The 19295-nt window shown below is 41.2% G+C and overlaps 3 protein-coding genes across 4 annotated transcripts in view; all 3 read left to right on the plus strand.

Moving 5' to 3' along the window:
- The first annotated feature begins 12335 nt into the window (after positions 1 to 12335).
- Positions 12336 to 14568, plus strand: LOC9642422 (metal tolerance protein 2). Of its 2 annotated transcripts, none has more exons than XM_024678585.1 (12): positions 12336 to 12672; positions 12727 to 12796; positions 12896 to 12993; positions 13059 to 13231; positions 13290 to 13405; positions 13461 to 13557; positions 13624 to 13708; positions 13761 to 13823; positions 13876 to 13981; positions 14036 to 14196; positions 14246 to 14337; positions 14386 to 14568. In XM_024678585.1, the coding sequence occupies exons 1-12, from the start codon at positions 12352 to 12354 to the stop codon at positions 14480 to 14482; spliced, it is 1479 nt and encodes a 492-aa protein (XP_024534353.1). In that variant the 5' UTR covers positions 12336 to 12351; the 3' UTR covers positions 14483 to 14568. The 2 variants fall into 2 exon arrangements, with proteins under 2 accessions (XP_024534353.1, XP_024534354.1); XM_024678586.1 differs by having other exon boundaries at positions 14286 to 14337; positions 14386 to 14492.
- Positions 14569 to 14654: 86 nt separating this feature from the next.
- On the plus strand, positions 14655 to 16120 carry LOC9641915. Its single transcript, XM_002973448.2, has 2 exons — positions 14655 to 14941; positions 14995 to 16120. Exons 1-2 carry the CDS (start codon positions 14688 to 14690, stop codon positions 16004 to 16006), a joined length of 1266 nt encoding a protein of 421 aa, XP_002973494.2. The 5' UTR covers positions 14655 to 14687; the 3' UTR covers positions 16007 to 16120.
- Positions 16121 to 18141: 2021 nt separating this feature from the next.
- Positions 18142 to 19295, plus strand: part of LOC112347485 — a 14581-nt gene continuing 13427 nt past the window's right edge. Inside the window, exon 1 of the mRNA XM_024678421.1 lies at positions 18142 to 18342. Coding sequence (XP_024534189.1) covers positions 18142 to 18342 — 201 coding nt within the window. The remainder of the gene's footprint in view (positions 18343 to 19295) is intronic.

Consider the following 19295-nt stretch of genomic DNA (forward strand, 5'->3'; position numbering starts at 1 on the left):
AACCCCTAGATCTTTTCTTAGTATAAATATCGACAAGGGATGCTTTCAACATTGAAATTTCAATTTGTTTAAAGTGAAGGAATGACTAGGGAAAATGCTATTGCTACTCACACTTGGTCCCCACGCATTTCATATAAGTCTCCACCTGTGTCTCCAATTTTTACGTACATTCCACCTTTCCCTCCACCCAATAATCATTGTGAGGTTTTTCCTTTTGTAGCCCCAAGTGTGACTGAACAAGAGATCCCTCTTCCAATAATGTTTTAGATGTTGTTACTAAAGATGGATTGCCTCATGTGCTTCAAGAGTGATATCAAATGTTTCTTCAAGATCTTGCTCCAGATATGGCTAAAACTTTTGAAAGAACAAACATATATTATCTCTAGTGTCCCATCTGCTACCTTTATTTAGATAAAATGGAAAGCTGTATGGGTTTAAAAACTTTTCTAGAACACTGTCACAACTACCCAAGAACTGATGTGGAAAGTGTGCATAAATGGATGTATAAGAAAATTAAAAAAGAGTTAAGAACACACAACTATTATCATTTCATGGTGAGGAACAATATTCCATTAGTAAAGACTACATTCACAAGTGCTGAATATGGTATTTTTAGGCCATCCTACTAAAAATTTTAGCTACTAATAGTAGCTCAAATTTTAGCCATTTGAAGAACATATATTCTTCAATCGCAAACACCGATCTACCAAAGTCACATGCTACTTCGACCATCAAACCACTACCTGCTGTGCAATGGATGACAACATCCCTAGTTGGGCAATAAAGCTCAAGTAGGACATGCATCACCAATGGAGATTAGAACCGATACCCAAACAATGTGTTGCAGATGTTGTCATCTACGAGATTTGGTATGATGTCAGTAAAGCTATCATACCCTAGCAAAACCCTTATAACACACTCACTATCATGAAAACTGTCATTTTCTCTTTTGCAAAATACATGGTAGGTCCACATCATAACTTGAATAATAAGACTTTAAAGACAACCAAAACAAAAGATGATTTCTTACCTTCTCTGGCATGCCTAGGATGCCTTTGGTCTCGACCCCAACACTATCCATGATGCACCCGGAAGAGAACCTCTTGAAGTTGACTCGAGTTGCATACCTTATAAGGCAAGACATCCAATGGGGGTCATTTGGGAAAATGAAGGCAACTTGACCAATTGTGTGAAGGAGAATTGCTGCCAAAAGGAATGCATCCTTCAAGTGGTCTTTAGTCAGATTGTTCTAGCTTAGGACATCACCATTAGTGTCTAAAAGACCATCTGGCATGTCAAAGAGCATGAAGTTTGTGCTCTTGAGAGGTCACCTATGGATTTTCTGACAAAAGTGCTCCCACTTTTGCAGGATAGCCATATTCTTAGCATCCTCCTCAAAAGATGCCATCAATGAACTATAGGAGCTAATAAAGATCCCAACTTCACCATGGAATGCCACTGGAGAAATAGGGTGAATCTAGGGGGAGAAGACAAAGATAAGATATGAACTTAAGAAAAATTTACATATCGTCATATGGCATGTGGTAGATGTAAGTTCCTCTAGGTCCTCTTCTTAGGCATCAAGACGAGCTGGAATGAAGTTACTCATGACAGTTTTTGCTACAACCATTTTGAGGAACTAAGAAAATGAGAAAATTAAGAGAAATATACCTCAAGAAGTTCCTCGGTTACGGGGACATTTTAGACGATCATCATCACTGTTGACTAATTCCTCTAGATGTGGATTTGCATGCTTTCGTCTAGGTAGAACTTCTTGGACGTTCTAGTTCTCTTGCTTGACTTCGTCTCAAGGAATTTCTTGCAAGTCTATCTCACCGCCATCTTCACTCTCCTTGCCATTAGTACCAATAGTGTCGACATTCTCATGGCCATCATCTTTGTCATCTGGCATGTCTTCATTGTTGCCTCTTCAGCTTCTCGGTGGGTTGGTGCATAATCTGGCATCTCCAATTCCCAAAGACAAGCTTGCTTTATTGTTGCTAGAAACTTCATTGTTGTCAAGTACATGCCTCCATCTCTCACACCATGCCTCAAGAGTCGTTCGCATACTAGTGTTTCGAGAGGAACACCTCTATATTGGAGATACCTATAATAGAATATAAACAAATTGAGTATAGTTGAGAAATTGTATGTTACCTGAAAGCTGCTCACCACATGAAGTAAGGTTGGCTAAGTTGTTTATCAAATGGAGTCATGCTTGTGGCCTTCTTTGGTAGCCAGTCCTCTCTGAGTTTTGTAAGCTTAGTGGTGATGAAGTCCTTGAATGGAAGTTGCTCAGGATCATCCTCTATAAAAAGTGCTAGAAGCATCTCCCCTTCATATACAGTTTGTGAAATGTAGACGGTCCTCCTCATCACAGTCTCCATCATACTGTCCAAACCTTTTTCTCCTTCCTTGAGTATGTTATTGAAGTCGTTCAGAATGTGTATCTATTCCTCATATGTAAGCTTGGACTTTAAGATGTTGTAAATAATCTCATCTGGAGTCTTGCCCACTAAGAAATAACTTTTGTGAGTAACCTTCATGTAAACACAAACAATAATTACTTTCATGATAAACAATCTCTGTTATGATATCAAACTACTCCTTTGGGCGTCGAGGGTTAGCCACACTAAGTAATTTCTTTACCTTTGTCTTCTTTGTGATGTTGATTTTCTTGTCAATTGCAGCTAAATGCTTCAAGAGTTCTTGATCATTTTCAGCTTGATGTGACTATGCATATGCATCTTGCTTAACTTTCACCAATGGCTAAAGACAACACAAACATTCTATGATAAGAAGTATACTTGGAAGAACATACCTTACTCCACACAACTGTCATAAAAGCCATTGGATTCTTGTACCATCTATTGGCACCTCGTTGATGCCGAATAAGTGATGCTAAATCATCACTATAGTGGCTGTAGATTGCATCCTCGTCGAGATTGGCAAGAAACTAGATCTGCTCGATATCATGTACTAGGCTTTGTTCCTGCACTGCAAACTATCCCAGCCTACAAAACACAAATTGTTAAAAGTGATTGAAGAGGGAGAGGTACTTACGCATTAATTTTATGGCAAGCTATCACAAGCCTTGCCACATCTAGAGATCCTCTCACGTGTACATGTCTAATCAGAACATTGATGTGATAGACAAGATCGTCTCAAAAGCATTCATTGATGCACTTCATCCACGCACACTAGTAATGATTCCCAACTTCATTTTCCAAATGTCATCCCAAACCCTCTCGATTTCTGGTGACACCGAGAGGGTATTTGTCATTCTTAGCTTGAAGACCGAAACAAAGAACATACCTATGTTTGCCCCAAGGCCATTCTATTTGTACAAATTATAGATGTCCATGTTGATGAAGTGCGGTGGAGCAAACCAAACAATGCTTGTCTAAGTGAATCGACATAGTGGGATTTTTTAGATCATGTCTCTCGGGCCTTCCCACTTGAGAGACTCCAGAGTCGTGTGAATGGCCTTCTTTTTGGTTCTCAAAACTGTTTCTTGGAAGCACTTATTTACAATGTGTTCAAGTAACTCCACTTCTCTTTCAGCTTTAACTACACCTCCAGTAGCACCATTATCAAATCTAGCCCCTAGCTCGAGCCTAACACCCTCGTCAAGCGCACTTGGGCACTGCTCCGTAATGTAGCTAGTTTCTGCCATATTTTGCGAATATGTTAAGAGTAGTGGCATTGTGGTTGTGACAACAATGGTAGTGATGACAATGGTTTCAATGGCACTGCTGGTGGTGATGATGTTGGCGGTGGTGGTGGTAATAATGGCAATGACAGTGGTGGTGGTAATAATGGTGATGACAGTGGTGGTAATGGTGGTGATGAAGGTAGAGGTGGCAATGGTGGTGAAGGTGGTGGCGGTGGTAATGGTGGTGGTGGCATCGATGGCGGTGGTGGCAAAAATGGGGGTGCATGTGGACTGAAGATATCTAGTTGCGAAGATGGCAGAGTTCTCGCTGTGGAAATCTCTATCTGAATGTCAACTTGATTGTCATCCTGGATCTCGTCTTCCTGATGTCTTCTCTTTGATCCAACGTCCTTCTCCTTTTGTAGTTGTTTTCATTTCTGAAAATAAAAAAAACTCATTATAAATTGAAAATGCATAAGAAGTAAAAATGCATAAGAAGCAGGGACTTTGGGGCAGGGAGTTGGTGCGGGCGTTAGTTCGCCAGCGAACTAGCCCACCCCCAAGCACCTTGGGCGGCCCGCGTGGAGTGCCCAGCCCGGGCACTTGGCATGGGTGCCGGTTCACCAGTGTACCAGCCCAGGCACTTTGCGCGGGCACTTGGAGCAGGCGCCGGTTCGCCGGCATACCGGCCTGCCATGGCCGGCCCAAGTGGAGTGCCTGGCTAAATGCCCGGCCCGGGCACTTGGCAGCGGCGGCGCTGGGCACAGCGGCGGTAGCGCTGGGCAGTGGCAGCACTGGGCGTGGCATGGGCGCGGCGGTGCTGGGCACGGCGCTGGGCACAGTAGCACTGGGCGTGGCATGGCGTGGGCGCGGCAGCGCTAGGCGTGGCATGGACGTGGCAGCGCTGGGTGCGGCATGGGTGCAGCGGCACTGGGCGTGGCATGGGAGTGGAGGAGTAAAAAACTTACTCTTGGCGGCATTCTATTCGACGCCGATGGATCTCACAGTCACTCCCAATCTCCCACTCTACTTTCTGTAAAACCTTAATGGCGGCAGCCGCCCTAACCCCAACCTAACTTTCATCACAACCATTCATCGTGGATGCATTAAATCTTTATTACATTCTGCAAATATTTGTTAGCAATGTACAATTTTTATTCCGTCATAGATTTGATCATGTGACAAAGTCCTTTTGAGTTATAATTTAATAATAGAGGTGTGCTCTAATATGACTATGCCCTAATGTGGAAATAATGTCACAGATGCATGTGTTGAATTGATCACAGTATGAAATTATAAATGAGAATTATATGTTTCTTGCAAGTTATAGCATCTTGTCAGAAAATATAAGATTATTAAATTGTAAGGTGTTATTTCCAAAGCAATGTATATAGATAATTTACTATAGGTGATAGATGGTAGTACAAAGATGGAATATATTTAAATAAGTTTAGAAGAATGTGATGATTTCTAGCTTTAATGAAGTACTGAAAATATATATAATATTTAATTTGTTTGGCAACAGTTGGTTGATGGTAGATCCTAGAATAAAATTATTCCTATCTTTCATATTATGGCACATGCTTGAAATGATATTTCTTTCCGTTCTACCAAAAGTTAGTCCATATAATAAATTTGAGCATGTTTTTGAATTCAATGTATACAGACTTTTAATATTATACAACATAGTCCTTTATACTTCATATAAAATTTATTATAACAATATTATTTGATGTTAGATCCTAGAATAAAATCACCTTTTCTTTTTACATAATGGCATAGCATATGTTTGAGGTGACATTTCTTTATAAAAGTTCAAAGTTCCAAAACTTAAAGGCAACAAAATGGAGAGCTCCCTTTTGCATTACCAAGATCACCCACTGTTTTCTTTCTCCCAAAGTGTAGCACATGTGGTTTTGACCCTTTATCCTATGGTGATTTACCATAAGATAATACCACGAAGCGGAACCTAAACCCTCTTTATGCCACGTGACAGATGCCACGTGTCACATGCCACGTGTCCATAGGAACCCGAGGTTCAGAGCCTTGGACCACTGAATGAAGGAATGATGCCAAACTCCCAAGCGTGAAGCCAAAGAGTGGTGGAACCGAACCACAGAGCAACTCTCGAGCATATAGCCTAAAGAGCGAAGGAACAGGAGCCCGGAGCGACTTGGAACAGTCCTAGAGTAACCAGCGTCCCAATGCCAGAACTAACACGCAAAACGGAGCCAAACAGAATCTGGCGCTATTTCGGCATACCGGTGGCCTAACACAAGGATATAGGTACTCCACCAGCTAGCATGGAATGGAACTTGGGCTTAGACTCAAGCCGGACGCAGAACAAGGACAGGCACGCAAGCGGGAGCTAAACTATGCCTCAAGTTGGTCGGCCATGCCCGACCTACCCACTATCCCTACTATACATTTGAAACCCCCCACAGCCACATGTCTATGCCACGTGTCCATAGGAACCCGAGGTTCAGGGTCTTGGGCCACTGAACGAAGGAACGGTGCCAAACTCCCAAGCGTGAAGCCAAAGAGTGGTGGAACCGAACCACGGAGCAACTCCCGAGCATATAGCCTAAAGAGCAAAGGAACAGGAGCCCGGAGTGACTTGGAACAGTCCTAGAGTAACCAGCATCCCAATGCCAGGATTAGCACGCAAAACGGAGCTAAACAGAGTCTGGCGCTATTTCGGCATACCGGTGGCCTAACACGAGGACATAGGTACTCCATCAGCTAGCATGGAATGGAACTTGGGCTTAGACCCAAGCCGGACGCAGAACAAGGACAGGTATGCAAGCGAGAGCTAAACTATGCCTCAGGTTGGTCAACCATGCCTGACCTACCCACTATCCCTACTATATATTTGGAACCCCCTACAGCCTCCCCTGCCCCCTTGAGGAACACACGCTTTGGGCTTTCACCCCAAGCCTCCCTTAGTATCAGGAGTTAGTCTCTGGGATAAGTTTGAAACTTACTAAATATGGAATGGCGCTAGATTGCGAATTTGGACATGGGACAAACACCATTGTGTTCAAGCCAATCTCTACATTCCGTAAATATGCCAATTGAGCAAATCTGGACACTTTCCATAAATAGCATTTGGGACCGAAATGAAACTAACACAAAAGGCATGATAGCGAGGGTGTTTGGTAGACACGGTAAGCTATCATCTAGCGATATTGAGGGACCAAACTCAATATCACGGGAGTTCCTAACACTAGTAAGTGCAAGCCAACATCATGAATTTCTCATCACTGTGTCAAGTCCGCTTGACTAAATGACAACTTAGGATTTCCTTCCTTAGTGCCCTTCCGGTCTAAGTGCACATGTGATGACCAGTTTCTCAACTAGCTTAGGCGGAGACTAATAACAAGTCCAGCAATACCGACCTCCTACCATCATGGCAATAAGGTAAGAGTGTCCGTAAGGACTAGCCGATAGGTAACTTTCAATACCTGAAGTCACATTTGCGACACAAAGTCTTATTTCAAAAAGTTTTCTCTATAGACGTTTCGATCTTTCTCTCGGTTTTATTTCATTGGAGGCTGTGATTCGCAACAACAATGGTGTAGTTGAACGATCGGAGTTTCTTCTTTGGGTGTAGGTGAAGGTGGACAACATTGGGATTTGCAACATTCCAAGTCGAAGGAGATTCAAGTTTTTGGATCTCCAATCAAAGTGTGAGGCTATGATCTTACCAAAGTGAATGTAAAGAAAGAGTTAGTCGTCATCATTTCCTCCTTTTTTAGTTCTAGTGGAGATGTTAGTCCAGTGCGAGCCAAGAATTTCCAAACTCGAACTTCACCAATATTCAAAGCTATTTGCAACGCTTTCTAGTTTTCCCCCCTCTCTATCGACGTGCGTTCCTTTCTACATAGGCCCGTTAGCGAGCTCCCATTTACATTCAATGGCAATATCTTCTTTGAACTACCACCTCTTGTCAACTCAAAACGAAAGGGGATGGAGACCAAATAGGACATTCACAACTAGTGCAAGATCAAGACCATACATTTCCAACATTTCGAAGGCATAGTGTCCATGGTTCATTATGGTAGGTATTTGGATTGTGTGAATAAAGCATGCAATAGAGAGCGTGGTAAAAACTCCACATATTTTGAAAGATTTGCAACTAATCCTCCCATCTGTGACACCATTGGTGTTGGATTCAAGTGTCGGTTTTGCAAAAATGCTCCATTGTGTCATGCCATTTGCGGGGCCAAGATGTACTATTTTCTTCCATAGGATGGAGAGGTTGGTAAAGCTGCAATATATATTGGCACACACACACATCCAATGCAGAAAGGGATATAAAGGAGTTCAGTCAACTATTTCAAAGATGCAGTGCATATAAAGACTGTGAGAAACTCATTTGCAACTCCGAAGCATGTTCAAAAGACAGTTCTCAAGGATTTTATCGCAAACACTTTACTTGATCTAGATTACAAGAATACTCAACTGGATGAGGCTAGCTTGCGGGAGTTACTATGACATGTGCAACCTGCAACTAGCCTTAGGAGGTATGAAAATATTATTACATACTTTTCAATAATATCTCTCTTATATTTTGTTTTATTTAGGATAAAGTCTTGGATGTGTGAATCTCAAGAGGGGAAACTCTAATAAAAAATCGACTTAATCCTTGAACTAAAATAGACTTGTCCCTACAAGTTTATCCATGAGAGTTTATTTCCAAATCAAGTCATTACCCCTTCATTTTCAAAATGTCTACCATGGGCCTTGCTTTTAGTATGGATCTTGTTTCCCGAATGGATATGTCTAAGTCAAGTGACCTTGTTAATGCATGGTACATTTTGACCATATGGAGCGGGTGGCAAGTTGGACAACCATGGGAGCTCATGTATATGATTTGAGGTAGTTTTTTTTCTCATTATCTTAAAATGGTTTTAAGCATTGCCCTTTTCACAGACTACATTGTAACTTGACAATTGCAACAGTAGAGTTTAAAGTACAAGACTAGATGGCTCAAGAAATATTTTGGAAGTCCCTCTCCAACATTGTATTGAAGCGGACTGGTAAACCTACCAACTTTTGTGGTTTCATGGCAGATGGGGCTAAGGCTAATTGGAATAGTGTCTGAGCAGTCTTTGGGAATGGTCAACCTGTAGAAGGTCCTGAGAGGACTTGTAAGTTCCATTGGGCTCAAAGCCTAAACCAACACTGCCACCTTATCAAGCCAAATTTTCAATTAACATTTAAGGAGTTGTGTAAACAATGGCAGGCTACATCTTCTGAAGAAGAGTATGAGGCAAAAGCAAATGAGATCCAAATGTGGTGGCGTGAAAATGGTCATACTGATGTAAGTTGTCTACCACAACTTGAGTCGTGGTTGGGGTGGTGGGAAGCTAAAATGTTCCAATGGGGACATCACTTTTTTCAGGTTGGTTTTTCTTTTTTTCTACTTTTTAATATCATCTTTTTATAAGGATCAACCACTTGAGGATCTTGCATACACCCAAACTGTGAATCTCTCAGAGAGTAAACATTGGAGTTAGCATTCCTCTAAGGCAGGGATAGGAAAGATGAGTCTATATGAAGCATGTCTATCAGATTTGATACACGCTGTAGAGTAGTCTTCAAAAGCCTTGGAATTTGAGGAAGGAAGATACATGGGAACAGGACCTTCGGTTGAGATGTTACACGATTGGATGAAGAAGAAAGTGACTCCACCAGCACGAACAGTGGCAACTGCAATGGAGGAAGTGGTCTGCAGCACATCTATAAAGTACACTCCCCAGGCTTTTATTGGTGATATGAAGACCGTCTGCTCAAAGCATCGTTTTTCCTTTGCTGGTGAAGATGTTGATACGAATCTTGGAGCAAAAAAACTCTCACAGGCGTAATATTGAGTATCATTCTACTCCAAGACATCACCCCCGAACTAAGCCACCTCAAGTGGCTAATGAAGAAAATGCATCACAGCAGGTTGAAATTGTTTATCATAGCGTGGAGCCGAAGCAATGGGCAATCCGTCGAGTGCCAGAAAAATCAAATGTAAAGTATGTGAGATGCTTTCAAGGGGCAATTGTTGGGTTTGGATCCATGGTGACAAGTCTGCTTCTGTTCCAGCCCCATGTTTCCATGGGGAACAAAAGCAAGTAGGATTTTCAAGATGGTGTTGGCTATATTGTTGCAACACTGATGTCAACCATATAAAGCAGCTTGAAGACATTATATTGACTAAACTTGATGTAATACCTAAAGAATGGCTAGTTGCTAATGGGGTTGCGCTCACCTCGAATGAGATTGAAAACCTTGAGAAATCTGGTTTCAATCTTGAAAGGAAAGTTGGAGACATGAGTGATAAAACCAGGACTATTCCTACAAAGATGCATTGAAGGCCAGCAAAAAAAGGTAAAGCAGTTAAATTTATTGCTACCGTCTCCAAGCAGAAGTAAGGTAAAATAAACTTGGCTCAAACACTTGAGTGTGAGATTTTCTCCATGAAGTACATCACAGCGCTTGCAAAGGAGTACATAGTCAAAACAAAAGGTAGAGAATACACAATTGCTATTCAAAACTTTCCTTTTTACACATGTTCAAACTTTATGAAGCACAAGGAACATGGGAAGGCATATGCTCCTTACAAGCATATAAACTTTATCTTCATCAACATCTTGCACTAGGATCCTAAAGTGGATATTCATATACACCAAGCAAACTTTACTATTGCCGAGTTGCAGAAAACTTTTGGAGCTAATTAGATTTTCTAGCACTATTGATGTTTATTCTCTATCAATAATATAAACTAATTATACCTTATATAATTAATAAAAATATTTTATTATTTCACTTTTCATTTCATATACTTACGAGTGTTTTTTTTGCAATATTTCCCATAGTATTCGTGAGTCTCCATTTTTGTCTTTACTATCTCAAAAAATATTTCATAATAGTCTTTCGGGTGTGTGATGTTGCAATGTGTTGTGAGAGCATATATACTATCATAATTGTTTTTTTTTCCTTTCAAATGGTTATATGGCCTTATATAGAATCTTAATTAATTTTAAAATTTTAACAAACCTGATATTTACTAGCTAGAAAACACAAAGTACAAATTTAAAAAAGTGACAAGAATACTCTTTTTGCAAATATTTTATTTTATGTTCTAACAAACGTTGCATGTAGTAAATATTAAATTATTAGAACAAGAAGTGTCCTTTAGAACATTTTTATTTAATATAATATATAAAGAGTTATGAAATTATTAGGTTCGCCATAACCTTAAAATTTTAAAGTTTATAATGTTTGTACTAAATTATAATTGAAAATTGAGCTCAACTCGTGAGCTCAACTCTTCAGCTCATGAGCTCAAGTATGGTCCACGCTCCTCACTCACAAGCCCAAGCATAAACTTGTGCAAATGAAACATCTTATATCCATCGTATGAGCCCAAGTGAAAGCTCATACAACTTAATATGAAAAGGTAGTCAAAATTTATACCCAAGAAACACATATGAAGCCATTGCGACCAAACACATACCAACTCAAATCATCATTTTCATCTCTATGTATGCAACAAAATTAATTGCTCAATCTCATTGAATAGTACTTGTTGAGACATATTCTCTTATATTAAATGTAGCACACCTTATATCTCCATTAAGCCAATTAAAAAATGGGTAATTGCTTGATAAAATAATTTTTAATGATTTTTCTATCCCTTGAAGTTTCAAAGATCTACAATGATAGTATATTTAAATTTTATCTCATGATCATATACATTGCACTATATTTGGCATAAAAGTCATGTATTTATCATCTCTTTATCATTACTAATGAGGAGATTCACCACTATTGGCCATGGTGGGAATTAACCTCATCCTCTACTTATGGGATTTAAATTTAATACTTATTACTATATACAGGGCATCTAAAATTAACATTGACCCATAAAAATTTCTTAATTAGTTTGAGGTCAGAGATTTTCAAATCCCTTATAAATGAGTACTTTATATTAGCTTCCCAATGATGAAAACCAATATATAAATTTACAAAACAGTTAGTTGTTGCTATAAGAAAAAACTTTGGAAAACTCCCATTTACTTAATGTACTGATTAAGAAAATCACTAAGGCCTAGTAGCTAGAAAGATTGGAATAAAGGTCCTAGGACTGAACAGAATGTTTCTTCTGCAGAAAAGCACAATATAAATTCACACAACATATCATCAAAGCACATCTATATCAACCATTCCTTGGCACTTGCATTCTGCTGCAAAAACAAAATATTAGCAGACACCTCCATCGATCATTTTTTCTAAAACCATATACTTGCTTGGTACCGGAATAAGAGCCAGTTTGTCACGCTACAAAAGAGCATAGGACAGAAAAGAATAGTAGTAAATCGTAGCAAAGTAAACCTTCTAAAATATGTTGTACCAAGAGGCAGCTTCTTGCCTTTTGTGACCCTTCACCTATCCGCCTTTGGCACACTCAGCTTGGGCATGTCAACGAGCTTGTAGTCAGCCTTTTGTGAGAGTGACAATGAAAGTCCCAATCCTATGCAGATACAGGAAAGTCAGATTATAGACGAGGCAAACCTCGGATAGATAGACCACCTTTCGGTGCCTGGAACAGCAGCCGCCGGGCATCAATCCCAGTGCCTCTTGCATGCTAACCATCTGAGCTGAGTTTTATATCTATACTAATTAGGGTTTATGGATTAGGTATGTCGCCTCTCTGCAGAAGGAAGCTCCGGCTGCCGATCGCGCGGTTGCGGCCCCTGGATTTCATCTTCAAGGCGGACAGGGACGATTCTGATGGCGGCATTTCTCTTGCTCCGGCCGGCGCGAGGACGCATATGGGCCACGCGCATCATCATCACCACAAGGGCGCGGCTGTGGGCGATGCCAGAAGCAAAGCAGGGGAGCACATTGCTCGAATTGGCCTGTTAGCTGATTCCTCCCTCGCAGTGCTCAAGGGCTCCGCTGGATATCTCTCTGGAAGCACTGCGCTTGTGGCCGATGCCGCGCATTCCTTCTCGGACATTGTTAGTATAGATCTCCTGTTTTTTTTCTAGAATCGTTCTAAAGTTTTCTAACAGGTTCTCAGCGCTGTGGCGCTACTGTCCATAAAAGCTGGAAGAATTCCCAGAGACAAGGAGCATCCTTACGGTACGTTCTTGTGCTTAGAATTTCATACTCTTGTGTTCTTCTTCTTTTCCTTTTTTCTTCTTCTTTGTTCTCCTTTATTCGTGACTCTCCAGCATGCAGGTCATGGAAAATTTGAGACGCTTGGTGCGCTGGGAATCTCTGGGATGCTTCTTCTCACCGGTTGTGGCATTGCTTGGCATGCAGTCGAAGTGATACAGGTTTTTCTTTTCTTTCTTCCATCGATAAGTTTAGAGGTTTGACACTTTCTTCTTTTCTTGTCAAGTCTGTTCTGTCCACTGCTGATATGACCACCGGTTTGGACTTTTTGAGCAAGAATTCTTCCGATCACCATGAGGACGATCACGGTTCCTCTGGCCATCACCACCACGGACTGGACTCGGAGCACTTGCAACTGGCTTTGAGTGCTGCTGTGACGTCAATCGGTGTGAAAGAAGGGTTAGTTCGCTACTACCCTCTCCGTCTTTTTTTTCCTAACGATGGTTTTCTCTTGTAGACTCTACTGGGCAACTAAAAGAGTTGGCGAGACTCAAGGGAGTCAACTTCTAAAAGCCAATGCTTGGCACCACCGAAGTGACGCGATCTCGTCCATTGTTGCTCTCATAGGAGTCGGTAAATCTCTATAGTTTCTTAAGGAAGTGTCTCTTGATGGTATGGTTTATGTCAGGTGGAACTATGATTGGAGTACCATGGCTGGATCCTGCTGCCGGGATAGTTGTCTCCGGTATGATCGTGAAAGCTGGAATCGGAACTGGATATCACAGGTGACGATAGAATTGAGAATTACCCTTCAAGAATTATTCTTCTGAATAAGTCTTCTTTTTTCCTAGTCTCCAGGAACTAGTGGATAAAGGAGTTTCAGAGTCAGTTCTGGCACCCATTCGAGAAAGCGTGTTGCAAGTCGAGGGCGTCCAGGTACGTGAACATTTGGGAAAGAAATAGCCAAAGGTCTATCTTGAGGTTCCAGAACTGCCATGATCTAAGAGGGCGACGTGCCGGTTCTTATGTCTACATTGATGCTCACATTGAGGTAAGCTGAATACAAATCTTAAACTTTTAGTGAGTGACAAACGGACTAACAGGTAGACCCTTGGCTAAGTGTCAGTGCAGCACACAACATTGGTGAAGCCGTGCGGCGTCGTATCCACGAGTATCATCCGGAGGTCGCAGAGAGTTACGTCCACATTGGTAAGATTTTCTATTCACTTTTACTAAGATTTCTCACAAGTTCGTATTTTGTAGATCCTGCAAAAGACTGGAAAGTGGATGAAGCTGAAGATGAAGAAGCTGCCTCGGCTCAAGAAACGTCGACGGTAGCAGAGAGCGATGCAAATGATAAATGCTCACGTTTGCAGCCATCTGTGGAGAAAGACATACGTAATGTCTTGTCATCCAAGTTTCAGGTAAGGGTTTTCTTTTTTATCCTCGCTGAGCTTTATATGAATCGTGAAGGATGTGACCCTCAAACATGTTACTTGCCATTTTCTCAAAGGGAGAGTGGTGGCACAGGTGGAAGTCTCCATGACACCCGATATGCTCATCAGGCAAGTAAAAGCTTGATTTTGTGACTGAGTTTGTTCTTGGATATGTAGGGATGCTGTCCAGAGAGCCAAAGACATCGAGCACGAGATCGTGTCTCAAGTTCCGGACGTGTCAACAGTGAAAATGCAACTGACGCTTAAAGACTGAATAAGCATGCATCTCTATTTTGTTGATCAAAACTTGTGTTTCTAGATAGTGGAATTTGCGAGGAAAGGCTGTATGGATCCTTACAAGTGGTCTTGCAAATGCGTGTTTAGAGCTCTTGGTATACCTTGTCCCACCTAAGCAAGCAACGAATCCACTTTTCCACGTAGAATAAGGCGTGTTTTAAAGCTCTATCAGTGCGCTGGCTATGAGTGCGAAAATGGGGAGATGGGGCGCCTTTGATCAGGACGAAGGTCGCTGCGGCAATTTCGAGCGCGTCACAGAGCCATCGCTCGTGCTCCACATCTTCAGCTTGCTGGATCTCCCAGACTTGTTCTCATTGCGGGCTGTGTGCAAGTCCTGGTATGATGCTGTGCTCTCTCCTCGTTTCATTGAGCTGTACAAGCCACCGCTGGAACCCTCGGCCGTGCTCAGGGTGAGGACGAGTCTCCCTGCCGACTGGTAAGTCCCTCTTAGTTCTCTCAGCGTGATCATGGAAGCAAGTGTCTCGGTAGGGAGCTTCGTTACGATGAGGAGCATTTTGACTATGGCATGAAACTGGAGAATCACAGCGAGCTATGGCGTCCACATCGCTTCCAGCGTAAGAGATGCAGTCTCCCATTAGGCCCATCGGGTTCGCGCTTCGTGGGCTTGTGTTCTTCCAACGGGCTCGTGTGTGGGATGCTCATGGAACACATCGACTCGATGACTTTTGCTGTGGGGAATCCAATCACCAATGTGTGGAAGGCACTTCCTCCTGCTCCAATTGCTTCCGGGGATCGTCCACGCCCGGCTTATCTCTACATCGCCATGGAAACAGATGTCGTCACTAGCTCTTACCAGATTGTGATACTGTACCAGAAGAACCAGATCACTCCTGATGAAGCCCCGGCACAAGATGACGATGATGGTCGAATCTTCTCGCTGCAGTATGACTCAGATTCATGTTCTTGGCATGAAGGCCCGTTCTTCAGCACGCCAAACTCGTTGGGATCACCGCTACGAGGCTGTGCTTTCTTCTACACTGGGGAGAACATATTCCCGGCTTACGATCCACATTCCAGAGCTTGGTCTCACGTGGTTATCTCGCCACCGGCACGTAACGAACAAGAACAGGAAGACGAGAGTTGGGCGAACTGGTCTTTTGGATACATCGGCGCCTTCATGTACAAGGGGAAATGCTACTGGGCATCGCTCCTGTTCGATCCAGAGAAGTGGGGTGAAGACATTGGAGTGGCAATCTGGGAGATGAAACAGGAAAACTCAACGTGGGTGTTGGTGTCCCGGGTTCTGTCCAAGGACCTGTTTGGACCAAGTTGTTGCGTGTCAGTCGGGGACAAGGATATGACAGTGAGGTTGGTCGAGGACACTGTCTTCATCTCGGCTTTCTACAGGAAGGAAAGCCATGGGGTGTGGCCTCCTGTTGCATACGACTTTTCTCTGTCCAAGTGGTATACTTGTTGCATGAACAACGAGGATATTGAGTGCAGCTATGTGCTGCTACCCAGCCTGTCTGCCAAGCCTTAACAGGCCTAACTTTTTATTAGTGATGGCTTAAAAATGTTAAGAAGATCCTGTGATGCAAAAACTACTAGCATTCTGTAATTTAGCTGATATAAAGAACATATCAAATTTCTTGCATCTTGATAGTAAATGAATGTCAATGGATCTTAAGTGATTCAGCTCAAGTAGCAGCATCCACCCTCAAATCCCATTGCTTGGTTGATTTTCATACAATCACCTTGATATTTACACTTTTGTTTTTACCACTAAGCTTCCCATACATCTTACCAGTGGAGACTCTATCCTGCTGATCACAAAATTTATTAGTAGTGTTAAAGTAGAGGAATTATCAGAAGAAAACAAACTAGCATAACTTTCATCTTGTAAAATTGTTCAAAGAAATTGAAATAATATAGGAGATGTTCAAGGCTTGGGTTAGGGTTAAAAGAAGTCATTTTTAAAGCCTGCTTTTAGCAGTATTCTTCAATCAAAAAACTTTTATAAACATTCTTTAATTCAACCTTTTGGCTTAAGTTGCTTGAAATCCTCAGCAGATCCAATGTACTTATATTGACCAACATGATGTAAATAACTAAACTGGCAGTCTACAAAATCATTGGTAATGATGTTTGAACAACAAGCATAGGCTTTGTCTAAAGTCAATAAGAAAATTATGTCGAAATCAAATGTAATTATGATTAATATATAATTCTTCTGATTTAAAGTGCAATCTTTTGAAGTGTTAATGACTGTTTGGGCTTTGTAGAATTCATTTTTATGATGTATTAATCTTTAAAAAAATGTATAACCTGTTTTAAAGCTAATATACTACATGTGTGTGATAGAAGACATTCCTATACCTATCTAAATTCTACACAAAAGGAGAATAGGGGAAAATTATATTTAACTTGTAAGCACACCTATTACATTTTTATGTGGGAACTAAACCAAGATTCTAAGATCGATTATCACATCCACTAGACAAGCCTTACACTTCCAAAGTTTTAGAAGCGTTTTTAAATTGCTTTTGATGTTCGAATCTATATTTATATTTGTCTTTTATTAGTCAAAATAAAATATAGATTAAATCATTTTTTGAAAGATGAAAAAATGTCAATACAGAACTTCTTTAAACACTTTTATATGGTTCCATTAGATCTATAGGCCAAAGTAATTCAATGCATGGAATTGTTGAACCATAGTTTAGAACAAAGTAATGTTTTTCTAGTATTTGAGAAGTTGTTAGGTGAGCTCATGAACTCAAAACATACCCAGGCTCCTTGTGTGCACGGAACACATTAGGGACTTGTGGCACCATGCCATAGCTTTAAGGGAAGCTTTTCATGAAATTCATTTCATCTATATCCCATAAGTGGAGAATTTTTGGGCCAATAAACTATCCAGTTTTAACATGCAACATGAAACACATCTCTAATCAATTTTTGTGACGAGTTTGGACATACCAAATAGTGCTCAACAATCAGCACAAAGACCAGATCCTAGGTGCAAAGAGATCTTCCTCAAGGGAGATAAAGATCCAACCTGTTTTGGAGCATAGACGCAGCTAGGTTGGTGTCTCTCCTCCAATGTTTCATAGATGTTCTTGCATCACAACTTCCAGGCATGCCGATGGAATCACGTTGGTTCTAGGTGCCAAGCCAATATGCCAAAAGCAACGCCACCTCAACAAGTCTCTACTACCAGCAATTAAACTCAAAGTGCAAAAACTGCTAGCAGCTGATTTCATCTACCCATTGGAACATTCTGCATGGATTTCCAATGTTGTCCCAATATGTAAAGCCAATAGCAAGCTCTGTCTTCACGTTGACTACCAGGCTCTCAATAATGTCACTATGCGAGATCATTTCCCAACACCCTTCCTAAATAGGATTGTGGATGAGATGGCAGGACATCATTTTTACTCTTTCATGGATGATTTCTCAGGCTACAACCAGCTTCCAATTCACCCAGAAGACAATAAGCTCACTGCTTTTTGCACACCATACGGAGTATTTACCTACAACATCCTACCATTTCATCCTACTGATTTCATCTACCCATTGGAACATTTTGCATGGATTTCCAGTGTTGTCCCAATATGTAAAGCCAATAGCAAGCTCTGTCTTCACGTTGACTACTAGGCTCTCAATAATGTCACTATGCGAGATCATTTCCCAACACCCTTCCTAGATAGGATTGTGGATGAGATGGCAGGACATCATTTTTACTCTTTCATGGATGATTTCTCAGGTTACAACCAGCTTCCGATTCACCCAGAAGACAATAAGCTCACTGCTTTTTGCACACCATACGGAATATTTGCCTACAACATCCTACCGTTTGGTTTATACGATGCCAAGGCAACTTTCAGCGCTTCATGACATACACCTTCCACAACTTGATTGGAAGTTCTCTCCCTGTACACATGGATGACCTCTTAAAAAAACTATGATGAACATCTTCACCACCTAGAGAAGATCTTTACAGGTTGCCAATAGCACCATTTCTCACTGAATCCAGCCAAGTGCAAGTTCGTTGTCACTGAAAGCTGTCTTCTCAATTTTGATGTCTCATTGGAAGGCACATGTCACCAAGTGCAAACAGATCCTTGAGGTGAAAACCTCAAACAACTTCAGAGTTACCTTGGCTAGATTGGATTCTTTCCATGGTTCATACTAGATTTTGCTGCTCTCACTCATCCACTAGTAGCTCTGCTCAAACACAACAGCAGTAAGCATTTGAACAGCTTCATACCACCTTGCACTCAGCACCAACTCGATCTTAGTCAGTTCACAATTGTTGTGACAACGTTTGTGGTGCCAGCAACTTTGGAGAATATGGCAAAGTATTTGGAGTTAAGCACTTCTCCATCAGACCTCCCACACTTGGAGGCTCTCTTACACCTTGCCTTAGTCATCTCCCAACAATCTGCCTCCATCTTTTGCTAGAACTAAAGAAAAGGTTCCAATGCCAAATTTAAATTCTTAAATTTAGACTTTCTAGGAGGTCACTCAACTTTGTATTATTCAAACTCAAGGGCTCTAAACCTTAAATGTCCCAAAACCATTAGCCAATTGGAAAAAGTGGTGCACTCTTATTCATGAACTCTTTCTCTCTATATTTGAACCTTATGGATTGTTTTTTAAATCATTTTTTTTTTTTGCTTACATTGATGTTAATAACATTGAAGTAATGCATTGCCATTGACATTATTGAAGTTGAGATTAGAGTAAGATGAAATATCTCTTCATACCATTGATATTAATTTTGATGAAGATGGTATTAATAGTTTGTCTATACCTTTATATCATTA

This window comes from Selaginella moellendorffii, unplaced genomic scaffold (genome assembly GCF_000143415.4).
Source record: "Selaginella moellendorffii unplaced genomic scaffold, v1.0 SELMOscaffold_22, whole genome shotgun sequence".
NCBI classification, from domain to species: domain Eukaryota; kingdom Viridiplantae; phylum Streptophyta; class Lycopodiopsida; order Selaginellales; family Selaginellaceae; genus Selaginella; species Selaginella moellendorffii.

Coding starts and splice junctions, on each gene's coding strand:
- LOC9641915 (XM_002973448.2), top strand. CDS start 14,688: ATGAGTGCGAAAATGGGGAGATGGGGCGCCTTTGATCAGGACGAAGGT. Junction 14,942..14,994: donor ACGAGTCTCCCTGCCGACTG/GTAAGTCCCTCT, acceptor GTGTCTCGGTAG/GGAGCTTCGTTACGATGAGG.
- LOC9642422 (XM_024678585.1), top strand. CDS start 12,352: ATGTCGCCTCTCTGCAGAAGGAAGCTCCGGCTGCCGATCGCGCGGTTG. Junction 13,406..13,460: donor TGTTGCTCTCATAGGAGTCG/GTAAATCTCTAT, acceptor GGTTTATGTCAG/GTGGAACTATGATTGGAGTA. Junction 14,197..14,245: donor TCTTGTCATCCAAGTTTCAG/GTAAGGGTTTTC, acceptor TGAATCGTGAAG/GATGTGACCCTCAAACATGT.